The sequence below is a fragment of the Drosophila suzukii genome, chromosome 3 (genome assembly GCF_043229965.1).
Source record: "Drosophila suzukii chromosome 3, CBGP_Dsuzu_IsoJpt1.0, whole genome shotgun sequence".
In the NCBI taxonomy this organism is placed as follows: domain Eukaryota; kingdom Metazoa; phylum Arthropoda; class Insecta; order Diptera; family Drosophilidae; genus Drosophila; species Drosophila suzukii.
Genome location: NC_092082.1, coordinates 2,258,452 through 2,277,027, shown reverse-complemented (window position 1 = coordinate 2,277,027; position 18,576 = coordinate 2,258,452). Strand labels below are relative to the sequence as shown.

Genomic DNA, 18,576 nt, shown 5'->3' with positions numbered 1-18,576 from the left:
ATAATATTTATTTTTACTACCAATAGTCTAGTTAAATCTTAGGGCAACCAGTTTTACTCTATTTTATCTAAGCAATTTCCACCACTTCGTGTTGGGTTTTTCTTTTCTAGTCTTTCCCCTTTGATATACTTATGCTCGTCGTATTTAGTTTGGAGATTCACGATAATGAGAGCACGTCGAGGACGCTGGGATTTCAACAGCCAGAGCAATTGCAGTGCCTGGCTTGTTTCCTGATTGTCCAGATCCTGGTCCGGGTTCCGGGTTCAGGGTTCCGGACTAGGGGTTACCCTCCTCTCCCGAACCCGAGAATGGTTACCATATCTCCGGCTGCTGGGTCTGTTGTCGTTGTCGCACTTCCGTTGCGCGCTGTTTAACTTTTTGTGTGCACTGACATGAGCGCACATAAATCCGACCCTCCAACTGGAGGAGGGGCTGAAGAGGATGGAAGGCCAATCGGAATCCCAGCTAGATTTGTTATGGTTCCTGTGAGTTTCTATGTGTGCGACCCCATCCCATCCCATTCCCTTGGCCGGCTGACCTTCCTGCTTGGTTATACTTCTGTTGGCATTTGGAATTCGCCATTTATCTTTGGCTTTATGCCAAATAGAACTACAAAAAAATATCTAGAGGCGGCCTGGTTCGAGGCTGGTCAGAAGGAAATGCTTATTTGTTAAGGCGAGTGGAGACAAATAGGGGGCGAGATATAGCAGATTCCTCATAGATATGTGCTAGAAGTTGACCCGCAATAAAGCCCGAGAGTTTATCATGGCCCATTTGGACAATTTGCCCCACGAAATAACTCACTACACTTCATTGAGTGTCACCAGGCATTTTCCCCTGCCACCAAAAGAGAATTTAAATTTGGCGACCACAGCTAACCGCTAAATGAAAAACAATTAAACATTATTCAATTAGAGTGCACATATATAAACAAAGTCAACCAATAGATAGCTCACATTTTGTTACGATTTGTTCAACCCGTTTTCGGTACTTTGGCACGTTCGCTAAAAATATCTTTAAACAAATTAAACGAAATTAAACCCATTACTCGTGGAGTACACTGAGTATATAATACTAAAAGTCACTGAAATGGAAACGCATTGATAGAAGTCAGAGAGGAATATGCATATTTTATTAAACTTTGACTTTAATATTTAAAGTAATCAATTAAATTAGCATTACCTGCTGTGGTTTTTCAACCACTACTGAAGAAACTTTTCCTTCGACCAACCTATTTGTAAATTCAATTTAATTTGAATTGAAATTATTTACAGATAGACTCCATTAGCGGAATATAAGCCTGTCTAACCCACTGACACCCAAATGCGGCTAATGAATTACACATGTAGTAGGCGGATTTAGCACAGTTTTTGGGTTAAAGGCAATAAAATATATATGCTCGTATGGAGAGTTATATGCGCTTTTAACCATTCCGGCATATGCCAAATGCTGTGACAATGTTTTTTGGCTAATTAGTGGCCAGTGGTTGATACCAAATATGTGAGTGTGTTTTGCAATTTACAAGCAAAAAGATTGCGAACGGAAAATGGGTCGAAAATCGATTTGAACCAGGCACAGAAAGGCCATTAACATTTGCACTGGCCAAAAAGAAGGCCATAACCATAATTATTAATGGGCTTGTATCGGGGCGAGTGTATGGCCCTATATGGGCCATTTGTCTGATGCCATTGTCAACTGCCTTGGCCCCCAATTCCGTAGCTGAAAACTGGGTCTGCGGAACTGCAAAATGCCCTCTAAGCCCGGCTCTAAAGTCGCCATCTCCGCGCTGTTCTTGTTGGCTAACAAATGGTTAGCAATGCGCACAATTGCTGGCAATTCATCTTGGCCGCCATCTAGCAATTGTTCGCTCAATCGGCGACAAAAACGCAGCCCAGAAGGCGGAGGGCCATGGAAAGCTCAAGCCCGAGAATCGCATTTATCGATTGAGCTTCATCAGCCGCACAAATACACAGTTGAAGGTCCCAAAGCACTGGAAGAAAATTTAAGCTTGATTAAATTGGAAATTCTTTGAACGGAAAATCAATCAATCAATCATTATTTTATGAAAATAAAATTAATGAACTAAAATGCAGGGGGATATGCCTATAAATATTTGTAAAATAATTAATGTATGATAATTCCATCACTTTAGGTATGTTAAAAATAATGTGAGCTATTGAAGTAAAGGTGTTAAATAGATGTCAGATCAATAGACAAAAACTTAAGGCCCTAAATTACAAAACTATACTTAGCAGTACACTATTTAAAGCTTTGGTTTTCTGATTTAGTAAGCGCACTTGCATTTTTCGAGTGCAACCCCCCCGCTTCTTTCTTCCCTCCGGTTAAATTCTCAGCTCGCCGCAGTCGCGCAGCCATTGAGTTATGGCAAACATGCGGCATAAATTATGGCTCCGAGAGGGGGCAGGGACGCCACTGGTGGCAGAAGGGATCAGGGACGTCAGGTTGAAGGTTGGCTGCTGGGCGCCGAGGGCTTGGGCCAGGAAGCAGAGCATTGACATGCCAAGTGCGAGCTCAGCGAGCTCATGACATGACAGTTGCTCATCGTCAGCGGGATATCTCCCAGTATATATATGCGTTTAGATAGGAATCGGGGGGATGTCGACCCCCCAACGATGATGTTTGTTTGTCGGCTGATGAAGATGATAACTGTCAGTGGCTGTCAGTTGAGCACTTGACGGTGCAGGGACCAAAAACTAATTCACCCAAACGCACACAAATTAGTTGCAGGAAATGTGAGGGCACACAACCAATTAGGGTCGAATTTAGAAATTATTTGGCTCCCGAGCGACGAACCCAAGGTCATTTCGCGGGCTCCTTCTAATCAATGATTGGGTCGCATCCTTTAAACACCCACCCTTGGGCATTCTCAGAACAAAACTCAAGTGCCCAATAAAGCCGTGTGTGCCACATGGCGTATGATTATTGCGTATACGCAATGGGGTCACTTTAACATTATGAATTATGCATAACACGGGGCATTCACAATCATTTCTGCGGTGCGGTTACCCTTATCATTCCCGGTATTCATCCCTTCTCCACCTCTAACCCTATTAAAATCTGCGCTTTGGCTGCTCATAAATGTTTAACGCACCTGCAACGGCTGAGGGCCCAAAAACAAAAATCTGACGGGCCAGCTGGAGGTCCCTATAAATCGTACACCTAAAATACTTCTATAATGTTCTTCAAATTAGTATAAAAGTATCTTTTTTTTCAATCATTCAAAATTTGTATTAACCTTTGGATGCAAATATAATTAAAATTCTAAGCTAGATTTGTTAAATTTTTTGATTTAAAAATATTTTCTTGTTTTTCTTTTTGAATAAATTTATTTAATGGGTATGTAAACACTTTTATTTTATCACCTATAAGTAGAAAATGAAAAAGGAATTTCACTCTTTCTTAAATTTTCATTTTCACAGTCTTTTTCCTATAAATTTTATTTTTTGCAATGCTATAATTGGAATTTATTTTCTCACGTGCTTATCAGCAGTAAGTGGGGTATTTGAGGTAACATGTGGCATACATAACAATGATCCCTTTTTTCCAGACAGCTTTCCATGCCTGTTATTTGTGGCCAACGTGTGAAAGTGGCCCAAGTTTGGTGCGGAGCCTCGAGTTTCTCAGGTACGAGGTCGTATTAGCCAACAATCAATGAACAGGGTCCCTGGAAAAAGGCCAACGGTTCGCCCCTTTGCCCTCATATGATTATTATAGTGACATGCATTGGGAACATAAATCACATGCCCACAGTTGAGACACGTCGCTAGCTGTGTCGTCACCCATCCATCCATCCATCCTTCCATCCAACCAACCAGCGATTCATTCATCCATTCCTTCATTCATTCGTTATTTATTCATAGCAAATGCTGTTACCAGCCCCCTTTGGTTACAAGCACCCGGCGTCCTTGCTGTCTGGCTGCATGAAATGTACAAAATGTTTGGGCTTAAATAAATACAGAAAACCTCAGTGCGAAAACCGAACCGAAAAGCCCCGGCCGCAGTAACAATGCGTCGCTTGTCGCTATTGTTGCCAATGCTCTGCAGCTTTCCCCGAATCCACAGGGAAGGGTTCTCCTCTCGAAACATATGCACTCAGAAAAATAGACTGGACTATATTAAAAAAAATATATTTTTAATTAGAGTCCGTAGCTTTTGTTACAGATAATTTATACATTTTGAAACCACTTATAAAGCTACCTAAAAGTATGCAACATTTTAATTTGAATTTATTACGGCCTACTTTTAGACACCTTTATGAGTTATTTCAAAACGCTTCTGATGCAATACTTATTTAAAATCAAGTATTAATAAGAAAATTGTTCGTCGACTTAACAATTTTATTTGTAAGCTAAAATAAAAAAAAAGTCATGAACTATAAATAAGTTCAATTTAAATATGAAATCTATCTTGACAGGAATAGAAGAAATATTAAAAAATATTAGTTTATGCAGGTATCTGAATTTTTTATGAGTGCCGTCAGCATCCTTCCATCCCCATCTCATATTGTTGTTCTAGGTACGTGTGTGTTTAGCGTAGCGTAAAATAAATCATTTTGCTGCGGTAAACACACACAGAGTCGGTAAGAGGGTAAAGCTGAAGATTCTTGGGTGCACAGAGATAGAGATGTTACGATAGCTGGTACAAATTGCCGGCAGCCAGATGATGACTCCTCCGTAAGCCCTAAAAAAATTAGTCGAATGAATAAAAATGAATCATTTGTTTTAGGGCGGATTTCTTGGCAATTTAAGCAGTTAAAATCGCTGGAAAACTTCCGTGGGCATGGTTGTTTTTGGGGTGTGTACGGATATGTGTGATAAGCCGGCTTAGCTGCTCTCAAAATCTGGCTAATAAACGTGGCTGACAACGCACAAGATTGTGCGGAAAATTAACTGGGGATAAGAGCAACACGAGTTCCGAGAATGCTGAAGAGTAAGTTGAGCTTACACATGACAGCTAAAAGTATATGAAAAATAGTTGAAGGTGCTGCATAATATATGCTAAGTGTAAGGGGAAAAGCTATCCAAACTTTTTAATAATTTCAGGTAGTTGAGGCAACAAATTTTACAGGGAAATTTTATCCTTGAACTACAAACATGGGTACAAAAGGAGAATAGTAACTCTTTAACATTTTCTATGTATCAAACCAATTTATAATGCAAATAAATCAATAAACTAATCAAATATTTAGGTTAAACTTTTTACGTTTATGAAAATTTAATGGAAGGTTTTTATGGGTCTCGTTTAATGAAAAATAAACGTCAAAATAGCCCTCGGCCTATTGAACACACATTTATCCATAATAATCAAGTGCATTTTTGTTGTATTTGTTCCATGATATTATATATCACTTAAATGAATGCCAAACCTGTGGTTCTTTGTCAAGGGGAGAACGGAAACAAACCAAAAGCTAAGCCGCACATAAATACATTCCAACTGAAAAACTGCAAACAATCAAAATGTATTTAAATCCAATAGATAAAACAAAGTAATGTGGATTTATAATCCGTTGGTAATCTTTAAACGTTTCACAAATCAACTACAGAATATACATACATTTAGCAGATAAGTAGATAGAACTTAATCAAAAAAGGAACAAATAGAACAAATTGAGGGGCTGCGAAATTAAGTTTTTCATTGCCAATTTATTCATGACATTCTCTAATTAACTTTTACGCATTTGGCCCAGACTGAAAAGCGATATAAAGTCGAAGGCTGGGGGCATGTGTACCAACTCCCACCTGGAATTGTGCGTAATTCAATTGCTCAGACCCCCGGATTCAACTGACCGGAAGCACTAAAAGCTGACTGCCTGCCTGCACAAATATAATTAAAATGCTCTAGAACTAGGGGGAATTGTATAAAAACGGAGAAATAAATAAGCGCAGCACAAGAGTAAAACTTGTCATTTAACGTGCTCCACTCCGTCAAAGCAAAAAGGATCTAAGGAAAATTGATGAGGGGACCCTCTAAGAGCAAAACTAAATTAAAGACGTAAGCCGTGGGGAAGGTTCTCATTTTGACCTAAGTCCCCCATCCATGGGCGAAATTTAAGAGCCAGTAATTTTTTGGCTCACTTGCAACTTGTTCAATTTCTCGCACTCCAAGACTTGGCTTTTCCCGAATTTTTCCGGGTATTTCCAGCTGCATTTCTACACCCATTTCCCTTCTTTTCCACTCGATGTTGCAGTTTGTTGTTGCCAATTTCAAATACACGAATGTTGTGTTATTTCCGTCAAAAGAGTAATTAAACGTACAAAGCAAACGACATTTCAACACATTTCAGGGCGCCAGAGGAAGGCTGCAGACAAGGGCGAGGGTTGCTTAACAAATGTATAACAAATAAGGGCTAATATATTATTGTCTCTGAAAAAAGTTGCTTATTATATACAGTTGTTTGATGAAAAAAGTTACACAAGTTTTACCTGTTTTTTTATATTTAATAGACCAAATGTCACCAATGTATATACTTCTCATAAATACCTAATATTATACGTTGTAATTCAGGTATAAATATTAGACTCTACCCAATGAAGGTTTCATTAAGATGAAAGTAGTCTATACAATAATATAATACATATAAAATAGTGGCGTAAATATAAAAATAATTTAATTTGAATCTCAGTAATTCTATTTAATACATACATACGTAGCTTTACTAGTTTCGGCTGTTCGTTGATTATTAAGAGCCATTTTATTTTTAAGAGCCAGTTTTATATAATATATTTATTTATTTATTTATAATAACCCCTAATCGGTGGTACTAAGTAATTTTAAATCTTTTTGAAAGACTCTCGCTCTGGCATCCAGGCGTTTGTCCATTTGGCTTCTCTCTGGCTTCTTAGGGCCGGCGGTCATTGCGGCTCAGTCCGGCTCTCTGTGGTCTTCATGCGAGCAAAAGACAGCCAAAGAGGTCCTGAAAATGGGGTGGGGAGGGTGGTTGAGGTCGAGGAAGGATGCAGGATGCAGGACAGGGTTGTCTGTAACCTGTGAGCAAAACATTGTAAATAAAATGCAGCTGGATTCCGGAACGGGGAGGTAGTCGAGTTCTGTGTCTGGCTTGCTGACCTGCGGCGCTTTTGTGTTAATTGCGGTTGCATTTAATTACAGTTCGTTGCAACTGCCCAGCTTTTCTCGGCTGCATTGCATTTTCCCCATTCCCATTTCCACTCCCATCCCCGTTTCCCACTTTTCCCGCAAATTTTCCTCGAACCAAGCCAAGTCCTGTGCTGCTAAGCTTTTAATTAAAATTAAAAATATTTGGTCTACTTTGGCAGCTCGACTTTGGCAAGTGTTTGGATATGCAGGCCATAAACCAACATTGTTTATTGAGAGCGTGTGTGTCGATTGGCCAATCACTATAAATCCCAATTGCACATCATCAAAGTAAATTAATGCAAAGTTCATTGAGCAAGCTGAAACTGGAACTTTATTTGTAGACCTCAACGATGTCCACAATGCTCACATAGGTTCCCACAACCCCGCCAAACACTCCAAAGCACAAAAGCAGCACGTTGATGATCAATTTTATCCGGAATGGTCCATAGCCCTCGGAATATTGTACACAGATCTGGAGCAATGCGGGGAAGATTAGGCCCAGGATCGACAGGCAAAAGGATCCAACGAGGGACAGAAAGACCGATAGATCCGGAATAGCCACAGCACAACCAACTGAAAATAATAAAAAAAAATATATAAATAAATTTATAAATATATATGGGGTCTCTATTCACTTATTAATGTGTATAAAAGTAGGCAACAAAAGAAAATCGTTGTGTTTTGGAATAAATCCATATCACTTACAAGTAAGCAGCACAATAATAACCCTAAAGATGAGTTCATAAAGTGTCTGTCTGGATTCCTTAAAGTGTTTGACCAAGTATTTATCCCACAGGATATGGGCAGTAACATAACCCTGTAAGGCATATGAAATCCAGGTAGTGATCGCAAAGAATACCTTTACCACCTGAGCGGGTCTGAAAAAAATATTGCCAATAATGCGAAACTGAATGGGTAAAATTATAATATTATCGAGAACCTCACATTTCAGACTGTGGAATATTGAGTGTAATACTGCCCAGGGCGTCATCGCCATATTTCCAGTAACCAAAGAATCCGAGGAGTACGTATAAGCCCAGAACTATGGACATGCCTCCATTCATAATTCCACAAGGGCGTACGAAAGCCCTAGGCGTGGCCATATTTTCCTCAATTGCTAGAATCTTAAAAGAAAAATAAAGTCTTGCATTTTATACAACTAAAATATATATAATACCTACCACACCCACAGCTTCCAGTGCAAAAAGTACGGTGCCAAAGAATGTAGGCAACTTTTCGACGGCCACAAAAGGCTTTCGTTCACTTAACGGAGGTAACTCCTCAAATATATAGTACAAAATGATGCCAAAACCTGAACAGTATGGGAATACAAATTAAAAACTTTTCTAGCGTGTGAGAAAAATAAAGTATTAAAAAACTCACCCACAAGCAGAAGAAGATTTGCTGCACTGGAAAAGGGCGCCAGTACCTGTAAATTCTTGATGCTGTATATCAGCAGGAGTGGCACTATAATTATACACATGTGTATTCGGACATCCCATACCACAAGATATTCATCCACCAACTGCTTTATGCTTTCAGCTATGAAAACCACATAGACACAACAGATTCCAAAGTGATAAAAGGCCAGGAAGCCATCTACAAAGGGTCTGTAAAGGAAAAAATAATTTCAAATTATTTCAAATATTTTACTATCATATTCTTACTTAAATAAAGTTACAAGTTTATGGGTAATTAAATACTCCAAGATAGAAATGATTGGGATCATTAGATAATGATAGATAATATTACCCAAAGTCAAATACAGATATGGTATACCTTTTCTACTTTAATTCAATGGGTAGCTACACTAATAACAAGCCTCTTAAAATGATATTGAAAAGAAAAAACATACTCTATCATACTAAAATTAGTTAAGCAAATAAAGTCATTAAAATGTGTCATTCATTACAATGAATAACAATAACAATAAATAGAAAACATATTACAAGGTATACTACTCGAAATTGAAATCTACTGAATAAAAACAAGATAAGATAAGTTAGGTTCGTCATTAAAATCCACTTAGAAAGATAATCAATGCAGCGTGTTAAGGAATTTACTTACATGGCAATGGGGGCCAAGCAACGCAGCCCGGGTGGACCTTGTTTGAGGCCCAGATTCATGGCCTGTGAAAAGCTGACATAAGGAACTCGTTGTCGTTTGCACAAGATGTACATGCATTTGATCTGCAACAGTAAAGATAATTATTAACTGACATAATATTATTAATAGACAACTAAAGCCCACCAAAATATGCAGGCAATACAGGGCCAATGACCCAATGATCAGTGTGAGAATGGTGCCATTTACATATCCCGCATGGGCAAAAGCACTGGGCATGGCCAAGACCCCAGTGCCCACAGACGCCTTCAGAAAGTGGGCAAAGGTCTGCCAGTTTCTGGGGAATATAAAAACCAGAGTAATATTCCATAAATCCTCCCTAGTGGAAAATCTTTGCTTACGTAGTGGGATTCTTAACATCGCGGTGCTGGTGAGGATCGTAATCATCGTTACTGCCATTTGCTGGTTTTGTTGGGGTCGTTAATTCCAATGTTGTTGGGTAAACCGTCACGGTTTTTATATCGTCGCTGTTAAGAAAGCAATTAAGCATTGTTATTGAGGTGAATTGATTGATGATAAATGGTATGGGTTGTTAAAACAATAAAACCAAAGGAGGTTACACCAAAACATCGTTTTTTCAAAAATTAAAAGTCGTAAAAACCTAAAATCTTTAACCGAGATTTAAGTTGGGACAAATGTTTTGTCATTTAATGTATTTGCACATCAGTTAGCTAATATTTTTACAATCCGAAACCAGAAGAGCACGACGTCGACTCACTTCATTGCGATAAAGTAGCGACCGAGTATTTGATAAAGCTACTTGAGCTCTCCGGCTTATAAATCTTTTATCACACGCAATTAAGCAGACCGGTGACAAGATCTTTATTTTTGCGATTGCGAAATCCTGGCCTAACCAGATTTCTTGGGAATTCGACCGAATGCCTGGCCCAACGGACGGATACTAAATTTCGGATCCCGGTCGAAGCCGCTCAACACCTCTCGTTCGTAAACCGTGCTGATAATCTTAAAAAGATAATTGTAAGGTAATCAGTAGTATCAACATTTTTAGCCGCGAACAGGGAAAACGAGACCCAGCCAAACGAAATATAAGCCAAAATATTGTGTGCACTTTTTATTGTGAGCAAAGACAAAGTATGAAATCAGAATTAAGCCGAATAAAGGCCCTAACCAGTTTGGCGATCGTTTTTGAACCTCAGGGGAGTTCAACAATAAATAATTATCAAACTCTTTACTTAATATATTATAGCTTAGACTGGAACAAAACCAACAGTTTTAAGTTAGCCAATATTCCCACAAAATGTATTAAGCTTTTCTGGTTTCCATTTTACTTTACGTCCCTCTTGCACTGTGGGTCGATTTGAACAATTAAGCGACAAAAGCTTTAAAGCTCTACCCTTTAAGACATCATAGAAATCTTTTTCAGTTAACGACGCTTGGAAATAATAGTTCTCTTTATAAAAAATTCTATATATTTTTGAACAAAACTTTTTTGTTTTAATTCCCAAAAAAGTAACCTTTGAAAATTACTTATCCTTTTATTTTCAACAACAAAGATTTTAATAGATATTAATACTGGGACGAGCTGCTTCTAAAAATGTCAAAAATTCTATTTCGACCATTAATCCAACCTGTAATTCTTCGACGGCTATGCGATAAACCGAAGCTGTGTAACAAGCCGTCAAACACTCCACACCCACCGAAGGACCCTCCAGATGATTACCAACCGACCAGTGTAAACCATGATGCATTGGATGTGCCCGAATTTGTGAGTCCCTCTTCCTTTCGTCAGTTCAGTGGTCCCGATGAAAAGTTAGGACCAGGAGCTGGAAAAGCCATGGCCTACAAGAATGCCCAGTACTTTGGCTACCATCGGTTCTCGTTTACGAATCTCCTAAGCACGGCTACGGAGTTACGCGATGAACGCCGTTTGGATGGAGGCCTTCAGGCATCTATAGAAGCGGATGAAGAATCTGTAAGAGAAGAGTCACAACTGGAGACCATGAAAAAACTGGAAGGCGAGTGTGATAAAATCCTCGCAAATCAAGCCAAGCAAATTGAGGAAGAGAAGTCTAAGCCCAAGGAGAAGAATCTTCAGGATATGAGCGAAGAGGAGCTAAAAGAGTGGTGCAAGAAAAAAGAAGAGGACATCAAAAAGAAGGAGCAGCTAAAAAAGGATGACGGAAAACCCCCTAAGAAACTTGAGGACATGACTGAAGAGGAGTTGAAGGCCTGGTGCCAGAAGAAAGAAGCCGACATAAAAGCAAAAGAAAAGAAAAGACTGGCTGAAGAAAAGGCTAAATGTGAGGCAGAAGAAAAGAAGAAGAGTAATGAGGCCAAAAAGAAGTATGAAGAGGAAGAGAAAAGGAAAAAGGCAGCGGAGACTAAAAAGAAAAGCGAGGAAGTAGAGAAAAAGAAAAATGAAGAAGCTAATAGAAAGTGCGAGGAGGAGAGGATCAAAAAGGAAGCAGAGGCTAAAAAAAGGTGTGAAAAGGAAGAACTAAAGAAAAAGTGCGAGGAAGAAGAACGGAAGAAAAAGTGTGAGGAAGAAGAACGGAAGAAAAAGTGTGAGGAAGAAGAAAAGAAGAAAAAGTGTGAGGAGAAAAAGGACGAAAAATGTGCAGCAGGAGAAAATAAGGCTAAGACAGATGAAGAGCAGTCGGTCTTACGCGTCTTTTCAGATTTTAAACAAAAGTGCATGGATGCTTTGGAAAAAAAGGAATGTAAGGACAAACAAAAGAAAGAAGCAGAAGATAAATCTAAATGTGATACTAATAAAAACAAAAAGGATGAATAATAAATAAGAAGCTAAATAAATGAACATAAGAAAATATACTTATGCATTCCACGTCGTTATGTATCCATTTCAAAATTACAAAAACTGAACTATTTTTAAATGAATTCAAAGCTTATGTCCATTTTTTAAATTTCTGAATAAGAGTTTTTTAATAAATTATTAAACAGAAAAAAAAATTTAAAAATCTACTCAACCGATCGTTTGATTTAAAGAATATTTGCTTCCAGTATTTTTATAATATTAAGCTTTAGGAAAGCTTTTTAAACTGGTATGTAGTGGCGCTCTACCGGCGGTCACACTTTCTGAACCGCTCTCCCAACGAAATAGAATCATTTGCTCGGTGTGCGTGTGTGGAAAAAGTTCGAATCCACAAAGAGAAACGAGATATTCCGAATCGGATAGATGTATTTTGAGTCATTCCGAGTGGCTATGCAAATTTAATTGCGGTTCTCCCAAATCATCGAAAAGCCAACAGGTCGCCCCTCGACTAAAATAAACATACACAATCGGCAAATGAAACGGGTACAACAAAAGCAGCTGGAGAACCGGTTAACCGGTTTCAAAATTTCCATCGTTGCACAGTTTACTCGCCTATATATTTAAGTTGCAGTGGATCAAAATATTTACACTCACACGCAAATATCTATGAATTCGCTAGATATATGTCGATAGTGTGAGGTTTTGTGTGTGGTTCGCAGGAAAAATATAGTTTCGGCCAAGGAAATTAAACAAATAAAAGCAAAGGCAGACGCAGACATAACTGTGAAAATAAACCAACCAGACAGCCATGGGTTATTCCATTAAGGTGAGTGCCAAATTCGACCATAAAAATAAAAGCGCAGAGAAGAGAGAGCCCACAGGGCGTATGTGTGTTGCGATCTGTAAACCAGTTTTCGGACTTTTACCCATCTTGGTTCGTAGGGAAACAAGCATATATAATAAAAAGAGACGGGATCAGTGGGATTTTTCGGTTCTTTTCGGGCTTGCAATTAAGGTCCCATAAAACGCCGGGCCAAACAGAAATAAAACCCAATCTCAGTTAATTACAATATAGCACTAAGCCAACTGTGACTCCTCTAAGCCTGAAAAGAGAACGCAATAGACAAATTCATAAGCCGAAATACAGTGTAGATTATCTAGTCACATTGATTAACTAGCCTTGTGTCTCGTTGCTCACAATGCTTATCTGTCATTACAGTCTTTTGTAGGGGGCTAAAAGGCTTACATACCTAAAATTAGTTGACATTAGACTACTTTGTCAATAATAGACGTCACAAAAAATGGGTCCTCACTACAGACATCTACCTAAATTTACACTGAAAAAATGTAGTCATATTAACTTTGTTGTTATATTTCTCAAATTCTTAAGTAATGAATTATAAACATTTTAATTATTGTGTTACACACTTACACATTTCTACAAAAATTGCAGAATTTGAAGTTTATAAATCATTTACCACCAAAGAAAAGGTTTTAAGGGGGATCAAATAACGATTTGCTTATCATATTTGCTGATTATAAAGAATTTAGTTTATCTAATACATACGATATCATATTTGTTTAACTTTTGAAATACCTCAATAGTGAAACAGTACCCTTCACAAGCCACTTATTTAACAACATTTTTCCGTATGCTTATATGTGCAAAATAACCCTCAACTGACCACCCAGTGGGCGTGGAAATACATATAGGTATATTTAATCAGTCTGAAAGTGAACAGGTATTCTTAACTCAAGTGGGAGTAGCCAAGTTATCATGCTACCATGTACACTCCATACTCATCAAAAGCTTTCTATCTGTACTTCAATTTTATATTCTCACAGTAGTCATAAAAATTTACTTTGTTTATTTTGCGTTTCACGTAATTTTAGTAGTGTTTTGCGAGAATTTCCTCTAACAAAGTGGTCAGATCTCTATCTAATTTCGAAGACTTAAATTTGCATTTAAATATAAGGTAATTAAACCTCATCAAAAGTAATGGGGAGGAGCTAAGACGTTGTTCATTTGTATACATGTACTTTTTATAATGGTTTTATAACTGGTTTTAGAAATGGTGTAAAATAATTAAAATATTTGTATGTTTTAAATTTATATCTTAGTGATTACAAAGGAATTTAGAATTTGTTGTGCCTACAAAGCACAGTTGCTCAGATTATATTTAATTGCCTTTGTAATCTAGGATATATAATGCCAACAAGCTGTCAATCTTAAATTAGATTAAATGCCTTCGCCAGTTTTCTACAAAATAGTTTCGATATTCTCCAATAACTCAATTTATTCGATCACTTACGGGAAGATCATCAATTTAGCCTCATCAGTTTGTATTATATTTATTCCGGTCAAATCGCATTTGACACGCAAACCGGTCAGTGCTTATGCAACTCAGAAGTTATTAATGCCACAATAGCAAAAACAAATGTCTGGAAATTCAGTGAAAAAGTCTGTAATTGCACATGCAATTTAAAATTTTCTGCTGTCCATAGGACTTAATTGTACATTAATAGACGTAGCGGCTGGCGCAGATAAGTAACCCCCAGGTTCCCCTCCCCTATTCCAATAGTAACGATAAGGCGGGCGGCGTCTGTCGATCAGCCCGACTTCCAACCGAAAGTGATAACTAATACTTGTTGACTCTGCGGTTCCGCTAGCTTTTGTAGATTTGGGAGGGCCTAGAGTTAGTACCGAAGAAACCATGCTGGTGGTAAGAAGTCGGGTGCATAGTGCAAATAATCTCAGGTGTCGCAGGTGATTCATTACTCATACGCCACGGTGTCCGATCTCCCGATCTTATCAGAAAAGCTGTTCGTGATTCTATTTTCGGGATTTACCAAAACATTTCCACTGGCGCTTTGTTTTTTTTTGCCCGTAAACCGCCGATAACATTTCATAAACAAAAGTGGGGGGGGGGGAGAATTTAAGAGAAAAGCTCTTTTCAGTACTCTTATAGAGATATTTCTACCATCTATGAGAGCACTAGTTAATTGTTATCTTTCCTTCTCTTAAATACCTTTAAGGGGCCTTTACCATCTTTAAATCTTTTATATAGGTCCAGAACAGTTAAACAGCTTTCGTCTATTTTGGCTCCATAAATCTGACTTGCAAATTTCACCGAATTCACGCCCATAATTTACAACAAAAACCGCGATCACGCCACTGTAGAATGTTGCCCAGCTCTCTTCCGCTCTCTTAAAGTGTTCTCTTATCACTACATTATCTGTTCCGATCCAATCTCCTTCAGAACTGCGAAACGGGTGAGTTGGAGTACTTCTACACAGACACCGTCCGAGTGAAAAGACCTGCCTACGATGAGGAAACCGGTGAGCCGATCCACGACCAGATCATGAAGGTCCACTTTCGAAAGCACACCAACTTCCATGTACCCAAGCACTTCCTCCGGGGAACAATGTGCGATGAGATGGACGATGTGCTGGCCAACACGGTGAGACATGGAGCCGCCACCGCGTTACCCCAAAAGGCTCCCAAGAAGGCGACTCCGGGCTACGAGCGGGAAGATTACTGTCAAATGGATGGTGTGAGCAGCGTAAGTCTTATAAACATTTTTCTAATAGCTACCTGTGTTAGTTCCTACTTAATTTTCTATAAAATGTCTTATATAATTATAATTTCTTATATATTTAATATTGTTAAATCGTAAAATATAGTTTTTATAATATCATAATAATGTACTCCATAGTGAGAAATACTTTCATCTTAAATCTTGTTATATTTCACTTACAGAACATCATCCTAGGCTATAGCCGCAACCAGTACCTGCTGTTCCTGGTGCCCACGCTCTTCTGCTTTAACTTCTTCATTGGAGCCACGCTTGCCATCATCGAGATCTTGCTGCACATGATATCGCACCATAAGAACAGCCTCACCATGCAGAATGGCCTGTACTTCCGGAGTCCACTCCATGTGCTCTCCTCGCAATTCTGCGCCGTTTGCCGCACGGAATGCGACAGCAAGTACAATCGCATCTTTGACATCCTCAACAAACAGATGCGCAACGCACATCGCTCAGAAGCCTTGAAGGATATGGCCAAGGCCATTGGTTAAGCTGGGTGGGATTAGCTTCGACATGGTCTACGTATATTTTAACAACAGAAATGTTTTTGTCACACGATCAACAAAAAATATAAATGCACTCGTTTATCACTCAAGTTGAGGTATTGCAGCTTCTCTATGCAGTCCTGGATATGGTTCATCAAACGGGAATCTGGCCCATAGGCTTGATATTGGGTGACACTGTGAACTTGGCTCCAGTGCTGGCGATGATGTCGTCTACGGTGAAACCCTCGGCCACCTCGATCAGCGTTAGACCCACACCCTTTTCGACTTCGAAAACTGCCTTCTCGGAGATGATTAGATCAATCACACCCTTGCCAGTGAGTGGCAGGGAGCAGGTATCCAGGATTTTGGGAGAACCATCGCGGGCATTGTGCTCCATAGTGATGATCACCTTGGTGCCAGGAGCAGCCACCAAATCCATAGCTCCACCCATGCCCTTGACCAGTTTGCCCTAAAATAAAGGTGTATTTAAGTGAAAGTATTTCAGTGGTTTCCAGATATACTAACAGGAATCATCCAGTTGGCAAGATCGCCGGTGGCAGACACCTCCATGGCGCCTAGAATGGTGATATCCACATGGCCACCTCGGATCATGGCAAAGCTGTCGTCGGAGCCAAAGTAGGAGGCTCCGGGTACCACAGTAACGCTCTCCTTTCCGGCATTAATCAATTCTGGATCCACCTGATCCTTGGTGGGGAAGGGTCCCAATCCCAGGATTCCATTCTCCGACTGGAGCATCACGCTCATGCCCTTGGGGATGTAGTTGGACGAGAGGACGGGAATGCCAATTCCCAAATTGGCGTACATGCCGTCCTGGAACTCCAGAGCCACTCGACGGGCAATTCGCTCACGCAGAGCCTGTGCGGGACTAGGTGGCGGGGTGGGTTTGCTGGGATCCTTGGGCTCTGTTATCCTCAGGCGCTCCACTCTCTTATTGTAGTCGGTACCCTTGAAGATACGGTTGATATAGATGCCGGGCACATGGATCTCATCGGGGGAGAGGGCTCCAATTGGCACTATTTCCTCTACCTCAGCCACGGTAACCTTGGCAGCCCTGCACATGGGTGCATTGAAGTTCCTGGCCGCCTTGTTGAACACCAGATTGCCCAAGGCATCCGCCTTCTGGGCCTTGACAAAAGCAAAATCCGCAAAGATGGACTCCTCCATCACATAGTTCCTTCCATTGAACTCCTTCACGGGCTTCTTTTCGCTGGCGATCTCCACTTTGCCATCTTTAGAGTATTTAATGGGTGCTCCGCCTTCCTGGACAAGAGTGGCGTAACCAGTGGGCGTGTAGAAGGCGGGAATGCCGGCTCCTCCAGCACGAATCTTCTCCGCAAGGGTTCCTTGAGGAGTCAGCTCCACGGCCAGTTCTCCTTCCAGATATTGACGAACCAGCTCAGTGTTTTCACCCACATAGGAACCAATCACCTTGGCCACCTGCTTTTGCTTGATAAGGACGCCCAGACCGGTGTCGTCCACACCTGGAAAGGATTAGAATTTTAAAAATGTATTTTATTTTAAATCTTATAAAAGTAAAATCGGAATGTATTTTTTAAATATACTTATAAAAGATCCTATCTATCCTAGTTCTTTGAAATATTTCATTGATCCCAAAAACATTGTCTTACCTCCATTGTTGGAAACTCCAGTGATATTCTTGACTCCCTTTTGCTTGAGGGCGTTGATCATCTTCTCCGGAATACCACAGATGCCGAATCCTCCGAAGAGGATCTTGGCGCCATCCTTAACATCGGATACTGCATCTAGTGCCGACTCGTAGATCTTTCCATTCCGCTGTTTTCCCGACGTGGAGTAGCACGCTATGGCCTGAAAAACATCAAATTATTAGCATAAAATGCGGTTTGTCCATGATATGTATAAGTGAGCGTTCATGAGGGGCTTGTTTGTGCAAAATCGTTACGTAAGTTTGCCTATTTTTAATTCGAATGGACTGTTCCAGGGGGGTAATGGTAATCAGTGGGGTGATCATTAAGTGGATTGCTCGCGTGGTTCTATCAAAATAATGCTTATCTCAATTGGCAACGAAACACTAGATCAAAACAATCCATATACGTGGGGTCTTCACATTTACTCTATTTCTGGAACTATTTTTTTAGCACCTGTTGATATGTTTTCGCTGGAAAACCTGTTTGTCGCCTTTTAGATCACATGATTAATTAAGTATTTACTTTTGTAAGAGATAGCTAAGATAAATAAGTCAGGTAATCTATTTCTGGAAGATCTGTTCCAGTAAAATCCATGATATATGGGTGACTTAGTTATTATTACCTTGATAGAGGCCGAATATCGGGCGCCCAGATTGCTATTTCCCACCAGTCGACAGAGCATTTTTAACTTAACTTTATTTAAAATTATAAAAACGGATTAAAACTAAGCCAAACTGTTCTCGAAATCAACAGAAACCAGAATGAAAACAGCTGAGCAGCGCAACAGGTATCAGCGAGCTGGTTCTTTGGAACCAGTTCGATAATTTAAGTTTGAAAAT

The 18,576-nt window shown here is 39.6% G+C and overlaps 4 protein-coding genes across 5 annotated transcripts; 2 read left to right on the top strand and 2 right to left on the bottom strand.

Moving 5' to 3' along the window:
- Window positions 1–7,420: 7,420 nt before the first annotated feature.
- acs (arcus) lies at window positions 7,421–10,161 on the bottom strand. The gene is made up of 9 exons (XM_017078007.4): window positions 9,959–10,161; window positions 9,582–9,707; window positions 9,367–9,517; window positions 9,184–9,305; window positions 8,500–8,726; window positions 8,298–8,428; window positions 8,062–8,240; window positions 7,822–7,994; window positions 7,421–7,689 (listed from the first exon to the last, which is right to left on the bottom strand). Exons 1-9 carry the CDS (start codon window positions 9,961–9,963, stop codon window positions 7,448–7,450), a joined length of 1,356 nt encoding a protein of 451 aa, XP_016933496.1. The 5' UTR covers window positions 9,964–10,161; the 3' UTR covers window positions 7,421–7,447.
- A 559-nt stretch (window positions 10,162–10,720) lies between these two features.
- On the top strand, window positions 10,721–12,654 carry LOC108012696 (axoneme-associated protein mst101(3)). The gene has a single exon (XM_070996070.1). It carries the CDS (start codon window positions 10,796–10,798, stop codon window positions 11,993–11,995), a length of 1,200 nt encoding a protein of 399 aa, XP_070852171.1. The 5' UTR covers window positions 10,721–10,795; the 3' UTR covers window positions 11,996–12,654.
- LOC108012876 (uncharacterized) lies at window positions 12,349–16,159 on the top strand. 2 transcript variants are annotated; one of them, XM_017078364.4, is made up of 3 exons: window positions 12,349–12,800; window positions 15,235–15,537; window positions 15,735–16,159. In XM_017078364.4, exons 1-3 carry the CDS (start codon window positions 12,783–12,785, stop codon window positions 16,053–16,055), a joined length of 642 nt encoding a protein of 213 aa, XP_016933853.2. In that variant the 5' UTR covers window positions 12,349–12,782; the 3' UTR covers window positions 16,056–16,159. The 2 variants fall into 2 exon arrangements, with proteins under 2 accessions (XP_016933853.2, XP_016933854.2); XM_017078365.2 differs by lacking the exon at window positions 12,349–12,800 and adding an exon at window positions 14,674–14,697.
- On the bottom strand, window positions 16,067–18,523 carry SCOT (Succinyl-CoA:3-ketoacid CoA transferase). Its single transcript, XM_017078363.4, has 4 exons — window positions 18,360–18,523; window positions 17,699–17,897; window positions 16,575–17,551; window positions 16,067–16,518 (listed from the first exon to the last, which is right to left on the bottom strand). The coding sequence occupies exons 1-4, from the start codon at window positions 18,417–18,419 to the stop codon at window positions 16,204–16,206; spliced, it is 1,551 nt and encodes a 516-aa protein (XP_016933852.2). The 5' UTR covers window positions 18,420–18,523; the 3' UTR covers window positions 16,067–16,203.
- Between the last annotated feature and the right edge of the window lie 53 nt (window positions 18,524–18,576).

Excerpts from the sequence above, each read along its gene's own strand:
- acs (XM_017078007.4), bottom strand. Across the intron at positions 8,727-9,183 it reads TGCTTGGCCCCCATTGCCAT|ACCCTTTGTAGATGGCTTCC; the intron begins GTAAGTAAATTC and ends TTTCCTTTACAG. Across the intron at positions 8,241-8,297 it reads CACTGGAAGCTGTGGGTGTG|ATTCTAGCAATTGAGGAAAA; the intron begins GTAGGTATTATA and ends TTTTCTTTTAAG.
- LOC108012696 (XM_070996070.1), top strand. The coding sequence starts at position 10,796 with ATGTCAAAAATTCTATTTCGACCATTAATCCAACCTGTAATTCTTCGA.
- LOC108012876 (XM_017078364.4), top strand. Across the intron at positions 15,538-15,734 it reads AAATGGATGGTGTGAGCAGC|AACATCATCCTAGGCTATAG; the intron begins GTAAGTCTTATA and ends TTTCACTTACAG.
- SCOT (XM_017078363.4), bottom strand. The coding sequence starts at position 18,419 with ATGCTCTGTCGACTGGTGGGAAATAGCAATCTGGGCGCCCGATATTCG. Across the intron at positions 17,552-17,698 it reads TGGAGTTTCCAACAATGGAG|GTGTGGACGACACCGGTCTG; the intron begins GTAAGACAATGT and ends AATCCTTTCCAG. Across the intron at positions 16,519-16,574 it reads TTGCCAACTGGATGATTCCT|GGCAAACTGGTCAAGGGCAT; the intron begins GTTAGTATATCT and ends CCTTTATTTTAG.